The sequence below is a fragment of the Budorcas taxicolor genome, chromosome 3 (genome assembly GCF_023091745.1).
Source record: "Budorcas taxicolor isolate Tak-1 chromosome 3, Takin1.1, whole genome shotgun sequence".
In the NCBI taxonomy this organism is placed as follows: Eukaryota; Metazoa; Chordata; class Mammalia; order Artiodactyla; family Bovidae; genus Budorcas; species Budorcas taxicolor.
In genome coordinates this window covers 28,781,548-28,797,156 of record NC_068912.1, presented here as the reverse complement: position 1 = coordinate 28,797,156, position 15,609 = coordinate 28,781,548, and the positions used below count along the sequence as shown (strand labels likewise).

The 15,609-nt window shown below is 37.2% G+C and overlaps 1 protein-coding gene across 1 annotated transcript in view; it reads left to right on the top strand.

Annotated features, from left to right (window-relative positions):
- The window catches only part of SYCP1 (synaptonemal complex protein 1), a 133,235-nt gene that overhangs the window by 78,002 nt on the left and 39,624 nt on the right, over window positions 1-15,609 (top strand). Inside the window, exons 21-26 of the mRNA XM_052637670.1 lie at window positions 1,452-1,514; window positions 1,688-1,750; window positions 8,322-8,438; window positions 8,863-8,973; window positions 10,073-10,165; window positions 10,673-10,747. Of these exons, the coding sequence (XP_052493630.1) occupies window positions 1,452-1,514; window positions 1,688-1,750; window positions 8,322-8,438; window positions 8,863-8,973; window positions 10,073-10,165; window positions 10,673-10,747 (522 nt within the window). The remainder of the gene's footprint in view (window positions 1-1,451; window positions 1,515-1,687; window positions 1,751-8,321; window positions 8,439-8,862; window positions 8,974-10,072; window positions 10,166-10,672; window positions 10,748-15,609) is intronic.

Here is a 15,609-nt window from a genome sequence, read left to right as displayed (position 1 = left end):
TTTTTGTGTATGGTGTTAGAAAGTGTTCTAGTTTCATTCTGTTAGAAGTGGCTCACCAGTTTTCCCAGCACCACTTGTTAAAGAGATTGTCTTTACTCCATTGTATATTCTTGCCTCCTTTGTCAAAGATAAGGTGTCCATAGGTGCGTGGATTTATCTCTGGGCTTTCTATTTTGTTCCATTGATCTATATTTCTGTCTTTGTGCCAGTACCATACTGTCTTGATGACTGTGGCTTTGTAGTAGAGCCTGAAGTCAGGCAGGTTGATTCCTCCAGTTCCATTCTTCTTTCTCAAGATAGCTTTGGCTCTTTGAGGTTTTTTGTATTTCCATACAAATTGTGAAATTATTTGTTCTAACTCTATCAAAAATACCGTTGGTAGCTTGATAGGGATTGCATTGAATCTATAGATTGTTGGGTAGTATACTCATTTTCACTGTATTGATTCTTCCTATCCATGAACATGGTATATTTTTCTATCTATTAGTGTCCTCTTAAGCCCAGAGATAAATCCACGCACCTATGGACACCTTATCTTTGACAAAGGAGGCAAGAATATTCAATAGATTAAAGACAATCTCTTTAACAAGTGGTGCTGGGAAAACTGGTCAACCACTTGTAAAAGAATGAAACTAGAACACTTTCTAACACCATACACAAAAATAAACTCAAAATAGATTACAGATCTAAACATAAGACCAGAAAGTATAAAACTCCTAGAGGAGAACATAGGCAAAACACTGTCTGACATAAATCACAGCAGGATCCTTTCAGGACCATTTTTATAGCATTCACTCAGTGCCAGGGTCAAGACAAGTTTCCTTACTGTATCCTTCTATGTGGCAGATTTATTTCTTATTTATACTTTCACTGATTAGGTCGTCTTTTGAGTTTGGGGCTTTATGCAGGCTTGTCTTACTGGATTCTGTACCTTTAGTGAGCTCTCAGTTTTCTCTCTTATCTCCTTTACCCTAGGTAGGTTTGACATTAATAGAATTATTTAATGATATGACTATTTAGTTTTGACTGTGCTAGGTCTTTGTTGCTGTGTGTGGGCTTTCTTTAGTTGCAGTGAATGGGGGGCTACTTTTTGTTGCAGTGCATGGGCTTCTTGTTGCAGTGGGTTTTCTTGTAGAGCATGGTTCTAGGCTCATGGGCTTTAGTACTTGCAGCATGGTAGCTCAGTAGTTGTACATGGGCTCTAGAGTATGGGCTCAGTAGTTGTGGCGCATGGGCTTGGTTGTTCCACAGCATGTGGCATCTTCCCAGACCAGAGATTAAACCCATGTTCTCTGTATTGGCAGGTGGATTCTTAACCAAGACACCATCAGGGAAGTCCTAATGACATAGTTTTTGAAGTAATCTCTATGTTAATATTTTTGTTAGTTTGAAAGTATTTATTTTGACTGGAATATTGAATAAAATAATTTTAATTTCTCTTCATTTTTTAGTGTAACAATTTGAGGAAACAGGTTGAAAATAAGAGCAAGTTTATTGAAGAACTCCAGCAGGAGGTATGTACTGATTCTCAAAATCAAATTGCTTTTTTAAAAAACCTTTTATATTCACTGCAGTTTTAGTGAATAATGCTTTCCTTTACTTTAGTAATTTAGTCTAAGTCAGTGAAAGGATAAGTTTGAATCACTTTGATATTAAACATAATTCTTTATTTTTTTACTTCTAACAGAATAAGGCCTTTAAAAAGAAGAGTACAGCAGAAAGCAAGCAGCTGAATGTTTATGAGATAAAGGTATTTGGAATCTTTAAGAAAAAAAATACTAGTACATAGATGAGAATTTAGAAATTTAAGCCCTTTGCGTGTGTGCTGTCACTTCAGTCATGTCTGAATCTTTGCATTCCTATGAAATGTAGCCTGCCAGGCTACTCTGTCCATGGGATTCTCCAGGCAAGAATACTGGAGTGGGCTGCCATGCCCTTCTCCAGGGGATCTTCCGGACCCAGGGATCAAACCCACACCTCTTACGTCTTCTGCATTGGCAGGCACATTCTTTACCACTAATGCTACCTGGGAAGCCCAGGGCAGTGAAGGATAGTGAAGGACAGAAAGGCTTGGTGTGCTGATGAGGTTGCAAAGAGTCAGACATGGCTTAGTGACTGAACCTTAGCAACAAAGCCCTTTATATTGTAGCAGTTATTTTAGTTGTAATGGAACGCACATCTTTGGTTTAGCTGTGTTAAAATCATTTAAGCCAGGGGTCCCCTACCCCCCGGGCCACGGACTGGTACTGGTTCATAGCCTATTTGGAACCAGGCTGCAAAACAGATGCGTGACAGGAAAGTGACCAAAGCTTCACCCACTCCTTATCAATCTTATTACCTCCTGAGCTCTGTCTCCTGTCAAATCAGTGGAGTCATTAGATTCTCATAGGAGTGCAAACCCTACTGTGAACTGTGTGTGCTGAGGGATCTAGGTTGCCTGCTCCTTATGAGAATCTAATGCCTGATGATCTGAGGTGGAGCTGAGGTATGTTAGCACTGGGGATCAGCTGCTAATACAGACTATTATTAGCAGAGAGGTTTGACTGCATAGAGACCATAATAAATCAGTTACTTGCAGATTCATATCAAAATCCTATCAGTGAGTGGCAAGTGACAATTAAGCTGCCTCTGGTGGCAGGCTTTATAGTGGCAAGTGAGTTAATGTACTTCAATGGTATAGCCTCATCTGATGGCAGGGTTTAAGTCAGAGTCCAACATTTATTTAGTCTGTGTATAGCTTGCCCATTATTTTCTTTACCCTTCTGTCTGTGTTATACTACTGCATAGATAAGGGAGTGGTTTTTTTTCTACATATAATAGAACTTTTTATTTCATAATAAAGACACTCCCTTTATGTATTAATATTTTCTTGCCTTAGTAATTCTTCTGTTTTATTGTTATAATTATACCAATTTTCTTTAGTGTTTAGTGTTTGAATGGTGTTCATTTATTTATTTAAGAATTTTGTTGGTGTATAGTTGATGTACAATGTTGTATTTTTAGCAACCTATTCACTATTGTGCTTTCTGTGCCTTTATTTTAGATGTGTCTTTTATTAACAGCATATAGCTGGAGTTCATAATTTTTGTCCTTTTTACTGGTACATTTTAGCTTCAGAATATATAAATCTCCTTTATCTCTCATGTCTAATTTATATGGTGCATGCATGCATGCTAAGTTGCTTCAGTCATGTCTGACTTTTTGTGACCCTTTGGATTGTAGCCCTCCAGGTTCCTCTGTGGGATTTTCCAAGCAAGAATACTAGAGTGCATTGCCATGCCTTTTTCCAGGAGATGGTCCCAACTCAGGGATCGAACCAATGTCTCTTATGTCTCATGCATTGGCAGGCAGGTTCTTTACCACTAGTGCCAGCTGGGAAGTCCAACTTGTATGGTATCATGTTCTTATTATTGCCACTTAATTTAATGAATTTGTTTTTATAATGGTTTTTGTATTGCCCAGGAAGAAGGAAAGAATAGAGTGAATTGGGGAGAGGCAGTAAATACTGAGAATAGTTAGATTTGATGAATTCACAGATACAGGAAGATTGATATATACCAAGAAGGAAAAATTAGGATAAATCCAGAATGAGACTTAATATATAAAACTGCAGAATATTAGACATAAATAGATCTTAAAAGTAGCTGGAGAAAAGTGAGAGATCACCAATGAAAGAGTGACAGATTTACCATGGACATTCCAACAAGCAACAGTGTAAGTTAGAAAACAGTGAAAAAAATATTCTCAAGTACAGAGAAAATGTCAACCTTGAATTATGTCTCCAGAATATCTCTCTTTTAAGTATGTTGAAGAAATAAGGAGATTTTTTTTAGGTCAGAAAGTGAAGGAAACATACTCTTCAAGAACACTCAGTTAACAAAAATATCATGTATAAGGCTATAAAATTCAAAGGCTTGAAATCACACAGAGTATGTCCTCTAGCCACAGTTCTATTAATCTAGAAATTATGGCATGTATTTTTTAAAGTTTAAAGTTAATACCTTTACTATGAACATTGTTATGCCAATGTATTTGAAAAAGTTAAAGTGAAATAGATTCACCAAAACAATGTCAAAAAAAAAAAAATTAGGCTGAATAGTCCTAAAAGAGATTGAATCAGCAATTTAAAATCTTCACAAAACAAAGCAGATTCAGTTGATTTTAGATGGGAGCTGCATATGTAGAAAATCTGTAAGAATCTCCAAATGAGTTAATACAAGTATTGAGTGTGTTTATTAAGGATGTTAGATATACAATCATTACACAGAAATAATTACTAGTATTAAACATGTATAACAAGATATTAGAAAATGTGATTTTAACAATATACCATTTATGTGAAAATTCTGGTTCTCCCCAAATTGATCTACATATGAACTGAACTGATTACATTTAAATCTATTTTGAGTTATTTTTGTAATGTGGCCTGAGGTTCATTCTTTATTCTTTTCCATGTACTAATTATTTGTCTCAGCAGCATTTGTTAGAGACTATTTTTTCTCCATTGAATTGTCTTGTCAACCTTATTGAAAATAAGTTGACCATAGTTGTATGGCAATGGCTTTATTTCTGGACTTCCTGTTCTGTTCAGTTCAGTTCAGTCACTCAGTCGTGTCTGACTCTTTGCAACCCCACGGACTGCAGCACGCCAGGCCTCCCTGTTCATCACCAACTCCCGGAGTTTACCCAAACTCATGTCTATTGAGTCGGTGATGCCATCCAGTCATTTCATCCTCTGTCGCCTCCTTGTCCTCCTACCCTCAATCTTTCCCAGCATCAGGGACTTTTCAAATGAGTCAGCTCTTCCCATCAGGTAGCCAAAGTATTGGAGTTTCAGTTTCAACATTAGTCCTTCCAGTGAACACCCAGGACTGATCTCCTTTAGGATGGACTGGTTGGATCTCCTTGCAGTCCAAGGGACTCTCAAGAGTCTTCTCCAACACCGCAGTTCAAAAGCATCAATTCTTTGGTGCTCAGCTTTCTTCACAGTCCAACTCTCACATCCATACATGACTACTGATAAAACCATAGCTTTGACTAGACGGACATTTGTTGGCAAAGTAATGTCTCTGCTTTTTAATACGCTGTCTAGGTTGGTCATAACTTTCCTTCCAAGGGGTGAGCGTCTTTTAATTTCATGGCTGCAGTCACCATCTGCAGTGATTTTGGAGCCCAGAAAAATAAAATCAGCCACTGTTTCCATTGTTTCTCCATCTATTTCCCATGAATTGATGGGACTGGATGCCATGATCTTCCTTTTCTGAATGTTGAGCTTTAAGCCAACTTTTTCACTCTCCTCTTTTACTTTCATCAAGAGGCTCTTTAGTTCTTCACTTTCTGCCATAAGGGTTAGACATTGATCCATATGTTTACCATATGTCAGTACCACACTGTTTTGATTATTGTAGCTTTGTGTAGTGAGTTTTATAATTGGGGATTATGTGTCTTCCAACAATCTTCTTTTCCAAGATTGTTTTGGCTCTTCAGGGTCCCTGGGAATTTCTTGTAAATTTTAGGATCAATTTGTTCTGACAGAAAGGCAATTGGAATGATTGCATTGAATCCTTTTGCTCTATTTATAGTGTTCAAGAGAACACTATGAAAGGATCAAAGGACACCATCAAGAGAGTGAAAAGACAACCCACAGAACTGGAGAAATATTTGCAAATCATGTAGTTGGTAATGATCTAATATCCAGAATATATAAAGAATATTTCCAATTCAGCAACAAAAGCCAGTCACTGAAGAACAAATACTGCATGATATTTAAAATAGTCAGTCACATGCAAGCAGAAATACCAGGGACTGGCGGGAGGGGGAGATGGGGAATTCTTCTTCAATTTGTGTAAATTTCAATTGTGGCTTCCCTGGTGGCCCAGATGGTAAAGAAACTGCCTGCCATGTGGGAGACCCAGGTCTGATTCCTGGGTCTGGAAAATCACCTGGAGAAGGGCATGGCAACTCACTGCAGTATTCTTGCCTGTAGAACTCTGTGGACAGAGGAGCCTGGTGGGCTGAAGTCCATGGGGTTGCAAAGAGTCAGACACAACTGAGCTATTAACACTTCACTTCAGTTATGCATGATAATGTAGTTTTAGAGATCTGCTGTATTACATAATGCCTCTAGTGAACAATTCTGTATTGTTTACTTTAAAATTTGTTAAGAGGGTAGACTCTTAATGTAAATGTTCTTATGGGAAAAAAAGGGACAGAAGGAAGCTTTTGAAGGTGATGGGTATGTCTATCTTCTTGATTTTGATGATAATTTCATTGACGCATGCATATGTCCAAACTCATCAAACTGTATACATTAAGTGTTGTTGATCAGTCACTAAGTCATGTCTGACTCTTTGTAACCCCACAGAATGCAGCATGCCAGACTTCCCTGTCCTTGACTTTCTCCCAGAGTTTGCTCAAACTCATGTCCATTGAGTCAATGGTGCCATCCAACCATCTCATCCTCTGTCAACCCCTTCTCTTCCTGCCCTCAATCTTTCGCAGCATCAGGGTCTTTTCCAGTAAGTTTGATCTTCTCATCATGTGGCCAAAGTATTGGAACTTCAGCTTCAGCATCGGTCCGGAATATTCAGGGTTGAGTTCCTTTAGGATTAACTGGTTTGACCTCCTTGCAGTTCAAGGGAGTGTGTGTGCTGTATTTTCTAGCACCACAATTCAAAAGCATCAATTCTTCAATGCTTAGCTTTTTTTATGGTCCAACTCACATCTGTACATGACTGCTGGAAAAACTGTAGCTTTGACTGTATGGACCTTTGTTGGCTAAGTGATATATTTCCATTTTTTAGCATGCTATCTAAGTTTGTCATAACTTTGTTTACAAAGAGCATGTGTCTTTGAATTTCATGGCTGCAGTCACTGTGCGCAGTAATTGTGGAGCCCAAGAAAATAAATTCAGTCACTATTTCTATTGTCTCCCCATCTACTTGCCATGAAGTGATGGGACCGGATGCCATGATCTTAGCTTTTTGAATGTTGAGTTTTAAGCCAGCTTTTTCCCCTCTCCTCTTTCACCCTCAGCAAAAGGATCCTTAGTTCTTCTTCACTTTCTGCCATTAGAGTGGTATTATCTGCATATCTGAGGTTGTTATTTCTCCTGCCAGTCCTGATTGCAGCTTATGATTCATCCAGCCTAGCATTTCATATCATGTACTCTGCATGTAAGTTAAATCAACAGGGTGACAGTATACAGCCTTGTCGCATTCCTTTCCCAGTTTTGAACCAGTCCCTTTGTTGTTCCATGTCCGTTCTGTTCCTTCTTGACCTGCATACAGGTTTCTCAGGAGACAGTTAAGGTGGTCTGGTATTCCCATCTCCTTAAGATTTTTCTACACTTTGTTGTAATCCACACTGTCAAAGACTTCAGTGTAGTCAGTGAAGCAGGAGTAGATGTTTTCCTGGAGTTCCCTTGCTTTTTCTATGATCCAGTGGATGTTGGCAATTGGATCTCTGGTTCCTTTGCCGTTTCTAAATCCAGCTTGTACATCTGGAAGTTCTCAGTTCATGTACTGCTGAAGCCTCACTTGAAGGATTTTGAATATTACCTTGCTAGCATGTGAAATGAGTACAGTTATATGGTAGTTTGAACATTGTTTGACGTTGCCTTTCTTTGGAATTGGAATGAAAAGTGACCTTTTCCAGTCCTGTGGCCACTGCTGAGTATTCCATATTTGCTAGCATATTGAATGCAGCACTTCAACAGTATCATCTTTTAGGTTTTTAAATAGCTAAGTCGGAACTCCATTAAATATCCAGCTGGATTTCCACATTAAATATGTGGGGTTTTTTTTTGCATGTAAGTTATATCACAATAAACTTTCTTTTTTTGTAATATAAATTTATTTTAATTGGAAGCTAATTACTTTACAATATTGTAGTGGTTTTGCCATACCTTGACATGAATCCACCACGGGTGTACGTGTGTTCCCCATCCTGAACCCCCCTCCTGCCTCCCTCCCCATCACTTTTTCTTTGAATCACATGGGTGTTCTGTCCACATGGAATAATTACTTATTGTAATAAAACAACAGAGACTAAATAATTTAAATATTGTCAAAAAATAAAAAAAATAAAAATATGCCTGCTTTTAGGATATTGCTTGTCAAGACTATGTATTTTAGGGGAAAAGATAGATTTTGTGAAAAATAAAGCACATTTCCCCATATGAAAAGTGTAAGGAAAATGATCCAACTGCAATTATCTTATAAATAAATCATCTTCTGAGAGTCACAAAACCCCCAAATGAATGCATTTTTCAAGTAATCCACAGCATTTACTAATGTTCATTCTATTTTCTTTATTCGAAGGTCAGTAAATTAGAGATAGAACTAGAAGGTGCCAAACAAAAATTTAAACAAATGACTGACAGCTATCAGAAAGAAATTGAGGACAAAAAGTTATTAGAAGAAAATCTTTTGGGAGAGGTAGGAAAACCTAAATATGTTTGAGAACTTGTTATACTAAAACCATATATTTGTATGTTAACATTTTAAGAGAAAAGTAATAATTCTTACTTTTAGCATTATAATTCTTTAGAAGATTTAGTAAATTATATCAGGGACAATTAATTAGCTTTTTAAAATAGAAATTAAAAGTATTGTTATGCCAAGTATTTAAGTATTGAGTAGTATATAACTGTTTTGAAAAGATTAAATGATCTTTACAGTGTTATACTGTCATCTCCCTTGATAGAAGACCCTAACTAAAATAAACCAAAACAGTAGTGCATTTTCTACTTGGCTTTCATAATTTCCTGGTGTTTGATTTATTTATTTTAACTTAAATTTAACATTTGAGTTTAATTTGCTTTTTGGGCATTAATTTAAAAAAACTAAATTTATCTCATAGGTTGCAAAAGCAAAAGTAGTAGCTGATGAAGCAGTAAAATTACAGAAAGAAATTGATATACGATGTCAACATAAAATAGCTGAAATGGTAGCACTTATGGAAAAACATAAGGTAATTTTTGTATAATGAAAATTATCAATTTTAGCAATATTTATACATAAAATGGTAAAATAAAGTATTCTGATTTGTTAGAGAAAATTGTCTAGACAACAGTGTCTAATTATAGCTGGAATATCCTTGATCTCTCATTTTTCCAAATCTTCACTACCTGAAGCTGAGCCTAAGTGTCACTTCCTTGAAGAAGTCTTTCCTCATCATTTTATGGATAGATATAACCACTCTTGTTCTCCGTTTTCTTAGTAGTCTCTTACAGAATTTTCCATCTTATTTTTAAGTACATACCTAGTATATGTGCTTAAATAAATATAATATTTGTATCCTCTACCTTTGTCTAACACATACTAAACAGTAATAAATAGATGTAAAACTATGTTAGTTGTGTTTGTGAGTATGCTCTATTTTTTACTGTTGTTTTAAAGTAATCATTCTCTTAGGGAATTAAGTCTTATACTCTTCGGGATTTTGATAGGAAGTGGGCTATACCTATCAATTAATCTTTATAAGTTGTTGCTAGGATATTATTATGAAGTAACCTATGAGAAATTCAAATATTTCAAATAATATTGTGAACTCAAAAATGTAAGCAATTTCCGTATGTCTTAATCCAGTACAGTTTTTATCCTTATTGATACTTAAATTGTCCCAACTTTGGCCAGTGGGAACCTCTTCAAACTGGTTGGCAGGTCCTTTTGACTTGACCCTAATAATCTGTGATAGCTTTCTTACTTTCTGTTAACAACAAAATATTTAAGACTTATCTTGTATTTCCTGCCCAAGATCTGGAATCAGCGGTTTTTCTAAGAGGTCCTTGTGTTTCTAATGTTTTTTTTTAATTATGAAATTCATTATTCCTAATTAAAAAAAATTATTTTTTGCTCTTGGGTTATTTCTAAGACCGTTATCTGTGTTTTATTGTTTTTATTGTTAGCATTTAAAAATGTAATTTAAAAAATTTAAAAATATGCTCAGATATATATTACTGAATTCATAAACATTGTTTTTGTAAATATTAAATGCATTAGGATAACAGTGTTATTAAAACATAAGCTTTTGAACTTCTAATACACCTAAAATGTTCTATTTAATATAGCACCAATATGATAAAATTGTTGAAGAAAGAGACTCAGAATTAGGACTTTATAAGAGCAAAGAACAAGAACACTCATCAATGAAAGCATCTCTGGTGAGAAAAAATAGCAGTAGAAGCCAGTTTTCATATAAACCATAATTTTTGATCTATAGAATCAAATAACCATAGATCTGAAAGGGATGTTGTAGATCTTATAGAGAGATGGTTTTCTAATTTTTTTTGAAATTGTAGAATGATCTCTTTTTTTCAAGTGAAAAGTTATAAATTCCAATTACAAATAAGTTTGAGCTCTGATTGAGGTATGGAAAGGAGGAGTGGGATAGATTGGGAGAGGATGAGAATAAGAGATATATATATAGTGTTAAATATTTCTTTAGAGCAAACTATACAAAATTTGTCTAAACGAAATCCTTCGTTGTGTTCGTCTAACAGCCTTCATATCAGTAAGCTTTTAAAAAGTGTATATCAAAAAAAAAGTGTATATCTTTTATGAGTGAATTCATTTTTCTGTAAAACTAGTTTTAAAATATTAGTTTGCATTTTCATTATCTTAAGAACTGTATAGATGCACTTATAAATTTCATGTTCCTTTTTCTTTAGGAGATTGAACTGTCCAATCTCAGAAATGAACTTTGGTCTGTTAAGAAACACCTTGAAACAGAAAGAGAAGAAAAAGTAGGTTTTGTAACAATATAGATAAAGTAATTTTGGATTTTAGGTGTAACCTAAGTTTCACAAAGATATCATATTAGAAAATAATAGGATAAGTTTACATATGGATTAAAAATATAATTTTTCCCTGTTAGCTTTTTTCAGAAATATTTAGCATATTCTATTGTTTAAATATTAAGCATATAAATATAGGATTAGTTTGAGTAGTCATGCTTTTAGATATAAATATTTGAACTATATTTCATATATTAAAAGTGCTTATGTATTTGTATGTGTTTTTTAGCTACTGATTGTGTTTCAGAAAAAAATAATGCCTGTATTGGTATTGTTCAGTCGCTCAGTGGTCATGTATGGATGTGAGAGTTTGACTATAAAGAAAGCTGAGTGCTGAAGAATTGATCCTTTTGAACTGTGGTGTTGGAGAAGACTCTTGAGAGTCCCTTGGACTCTAAGGTGATCCAACCAGTCCATCCTAAAGGAGATCAGGAGATCTGGGTGTTCATTGGAAGGACTGATGTTGAAGCTGAAATTCCAATACTTTGGCCACCTAATGCGAAGAGCTGACTCATTTGAAAAGACCCTGATGCTGGGAAAGATTGAGGGCAGGAGGAGAAGGGGACGACAGAGGATGAGATGATTGGATGGCATCACTGACTCAATGGACATGGGTTTGGGTGGACTCTGGGAATTGGTGATGGACAGGGAGGCCTGGCATGCTGTGGTTCATGAGGTCACAAAGAATCGGACATGACTGAGTGACTGAACTGAGACTGAGTCGCTCATTTGTGTCTGACTCTTTGCGACCCCATGGGCTGCAGCATGTCGGGCTTTCCTGTCCTTTACCATCTCCTGGAGCTTTCTCAAAGTCATGTCCATTGAGTCAGTGATGTCATCCAACCATCTCATCCTCTGTTGTCCCCTTTCTCTGTTGCCTTCAATTTTTCCCAGCATCAAGGTGTTTTCCAATGAGTCAGTTCTTTGGATCACTTAGCCAAAGTACTGGAGCTTCAGCTTCAGCATCAGTCCTTCTAATAAATATTCAGAACTGCCTTTAGGATTGACTGATTTGATTTTCTTGTAGTCCAAGGGACTCTCAAGAGTCTTCTCTGACACCATAGCTCAAAAGCATCAATTCTTCAACGTTCAGCCTTCTTGATGGTTCAACTCTCACATCCATACATGACTACTGATAAAACCATAGCTTTGACTAGATGGACCTTTGTTGGTGAAGTAATGTCTCTGCTTTTTAATATGCTGTCTAGGTTTGTCACAGCTTTTCTCCCAAGGAGCAAGTGTCTTATAATTTCATGGCTCCAGTCATCATCTGCAGTGGTTTTGGAGCCCAAGAAAATAAAGTCTGTCACTGTTTCCATTGTCTCCCCATCTATTTGCCATTAAGTGATGGGACCAGATGCTGTGATTTTTGTTTTAAAATATTGAGTCTTAAGCCAGCTTTTTCCCTCTCTCTTTCACCTTTATCAAGGGGCTCTTTGGTTCCTCTTCGCTTTCTACCATTAGGGTGGTGTCATCTGCATATCTGAGGTTATTGATATTTCTCTCAGCAATCTTGATTCCAGCTTGTGCTTCATCCCGTCTGACATTTCACATGATGTACTCTACATATAAGTTAAATAAGCGGGGTGACAGTATACAGCCTTAACGTACTCCTTTCCCAGTTTGGAACCAGTCCATTGTTCTATGTCCAGTTCTAGCTGTTGCTTCTTGACTTGCATACAGATTTCTTAGGAGGCAGATAAGGTGGTCTGCTATTCCCATCTCTTAAAGAATTTTCCAGTTTGTCGTGATCCATACAGTAAAAGGCTTTAGCATAGTCAATAAAGCAGAAGTAGATGTTTTTCTGGAACTCTCTTGCTTTTTATATGATCCAAAGATTTTGGCAATTTTATCTATAGTTCCTCTACTTTTTCTAAATCCAGCTTGTACATCTGGATGTTCTTGGTTCACGTTCTGTGGAGGCCTGGCTTGGATAATTTTCACTATTACTTTGCTGGTATGTGAAATGAGTGCAATTGTGTGGTAGTTTGAACATTCTTTGGCATTGCTCTTCTGTGGGATTTGAACAAAAACTGGCCTTTTCCAATCCTGTGACCACTGCTGAGTGTTGCATATATGCTGGCATACCAAGTACAACATCATCTTTTAAGATTTGAAATAGCTCAGCTGTAATTCCATCACCTCCACTAGCTTTGTTTGTACTGATGCTTTCTAAGGCCCAGTTGACTTTGCAACTCCAGTCTGGCTCTAGGTGAGTGATCACACCATCATGGTTATCTGAGTCATTAACATCTTTTTGGTACAGTTCTTCTGTGCATTCTTGCCACCTCTTCTTAATATCTTTGTTGCTTCTGTTAGATCCATACCATTTCTGTCCTTGATTGTGCCCATCTTTGCATGAAATGTTCCCTTGATATCTCTAATTTTCTTGAAGAGATTTCTAGTCTTTTCCATTCTATTGTTTTCCTTTGTTTCTTTGCACTGATCACCGAGGAAGGCTTTCTTATCTCTCCTTGCTATTCTTTGGAACTCTTCATTCAAATGGGTATATCTTTCCTTTTCTCCTTTGCCCTCTGCTTCTGTTCTTTTCTCAGCTATTTGTAAGGCCTCCTCAGACAGCCATTTTGCCCTTTTTTTTTTTTTTTGCCTTTTTGTATTTCTTTTTCTTGGGGATGGTTTTGAACACTACCTCCTATAAAATGTCATGAAACTCTGTCCATAGTTCTTCAGATACTCTGTCTATCAGGTCTAATCTCTGGAATCTATTTGTCACTTCCACTGTATAATTGTAAGGGATTTGATTTAGGTCATACCTGAATGGTCTAGTGGTTTTCCCTAGTTTCTTCAATTTAAGTCTGAATTTGGCAATAAGGAGTTCAGGATCTGAGCCACAGTCAGCTCCCGGTCTTGTTTTGCTTCTCCATTTTTGGCTGCAATCTGATTTCAGTATTGACCATCTGGTGATGTCCATGTGTAGAGTCTTCTCTTGTGTTGTTGGAAGAGGGTGTTTGCTATGACCAATATGTTCCTTTGACAAAACTCTGTTAGCCTTTGCCCTGCTTAATTTTGTACTCCAAGGCCAAATTTGCCTGTTACTCCAGGTGTCTCTTGACTTCCTACTTTTGCATTCTAGTCCCCTATAATGCAATGGACATCTTTTTTTGGTGTTAGTTCTAGAAGGTCTTGTAAGTCTTCACAGAACCATTCAACTTCAGCTTCTTCAGCATTACTGGTTGGTGCATAGACTTGGATTGCTGTGATATTGAATGGTTTGCTCTGGAAACGGAAAGAGATCATTCTGTTGTTTTTGAGACTGCTGGGGTCCAGCCCCGGTGGATCCAGGGTGATTCGAAGGGGAGACAGATAGGCGAGGAAAACTTATTTATATAGAAATATAAAAAGAGATTAGGAAGAAATAGTATAGTAGGAAAATTTAGTGGAGAAAAGAGACTGAATAACTTGGTTTACGGGGAAAGCCAATAAAATCTCAGAACAAGAGATTTGCACCATCTACGTTGGGCCAGCGGCGCCCGTTTGAATATCGGAGAGTGCCTGGCCTTGGGCCCTCTCTCTCATGGAACTTAAAAGCTGGGACAAGTAAGTAGACTTGCAGCCAGTAAAGGAGAGGGAGGGAGAGTGAGAAAGAGACACGGGGGGAGCCAGATTTCCAAGAAACTAGGTCGAGAGACTAGTCCGAGAAACTGGTCCATCCTTTATTGTTCAGAAGGCTTTTTATACTTTTGATAGTACATGGAGATCAATGGGTAACACAAAGTTATGCAGCGTTAGCAGCCCAGACTCTTATCAAAACCAGGCTTTTCTCTCTGCATACCTAGTTGTATACACAAGTCTTAGGTGATTTACATCATCTTCCGGCCAGAGGGCCAATTAACATTGTACGGCCCTTTTCTGATAAGGGTTTGTCAACCAGAAGACTTATTTTTGTTTTTCTTCTCAAAGTCTGGTGCCACTCTCAAAAAGCACTAAACAAAGTTACATTCTTACATAGCAAAGATACAGCAATTTATAACAAGTAAAAGGAGTACAGTGATTTATAACAAAAGAAAAGTAATTAACTCAAAAGTCTAGTGTTGCTAACATCAAAACTACTATATAGCTTTTTCCATATCCCAATTACATTGATTAATATCCTCCCAGGTGCCTAAAAGATAAAGAATATGGAGGCCTGGCAGCAATCATTGAGTCAACAGTGAAATCCGTCACCAATATGATTTTTAGCTCTTTAGAAAAGGCTCTGTATCTTTAAGATGTTTTAAGCTTTGTGCCTCTCGTGGTTTGGGGGCTGTAAACAATTCACAAGCTGTAGAAAGTCCAGGGGAACCTGTTAGATAAGTTAGAGAGTTATCAGAGGGGGTTTGAACTGAAACCTTCCTTTCAAATGCAGAAGACTGAAGCCCTGAGTTAACCTTTTCCAGAGAGTGTCAGAAGAGTGGAAAATCACAGTACAATAGGGCAGGCAGATTCTGGTTTTTTAGGGGGTAGATGCTCAGGGAAACTCAGGGGGAACCCCTGAGGCCTGACTCGCCTTGCCCATCAGGCCTCTCCGCATGACCTTGTCATGGGTGGGATCTCCCGTGCTGGCTCCTGGCAAGACTGCATCCAAGCATTGCATTCTGGACTCTTCTGTTGACCATGATGGCTACTCCATTTCTTCTAAGGTATTCTTGCCCCAATAGTAGATATAATGGTCATCCGAATTAAATTCGCCCATTCCAGTCCATTTTAGTTCACTGATTCCTAAAATGTCAACATTCATGCTTGTTGTCTCCTGTTTGACCACTTCCGGTTTACTTTGATTCATGAACCTAACATTATACATTCCTATCTAG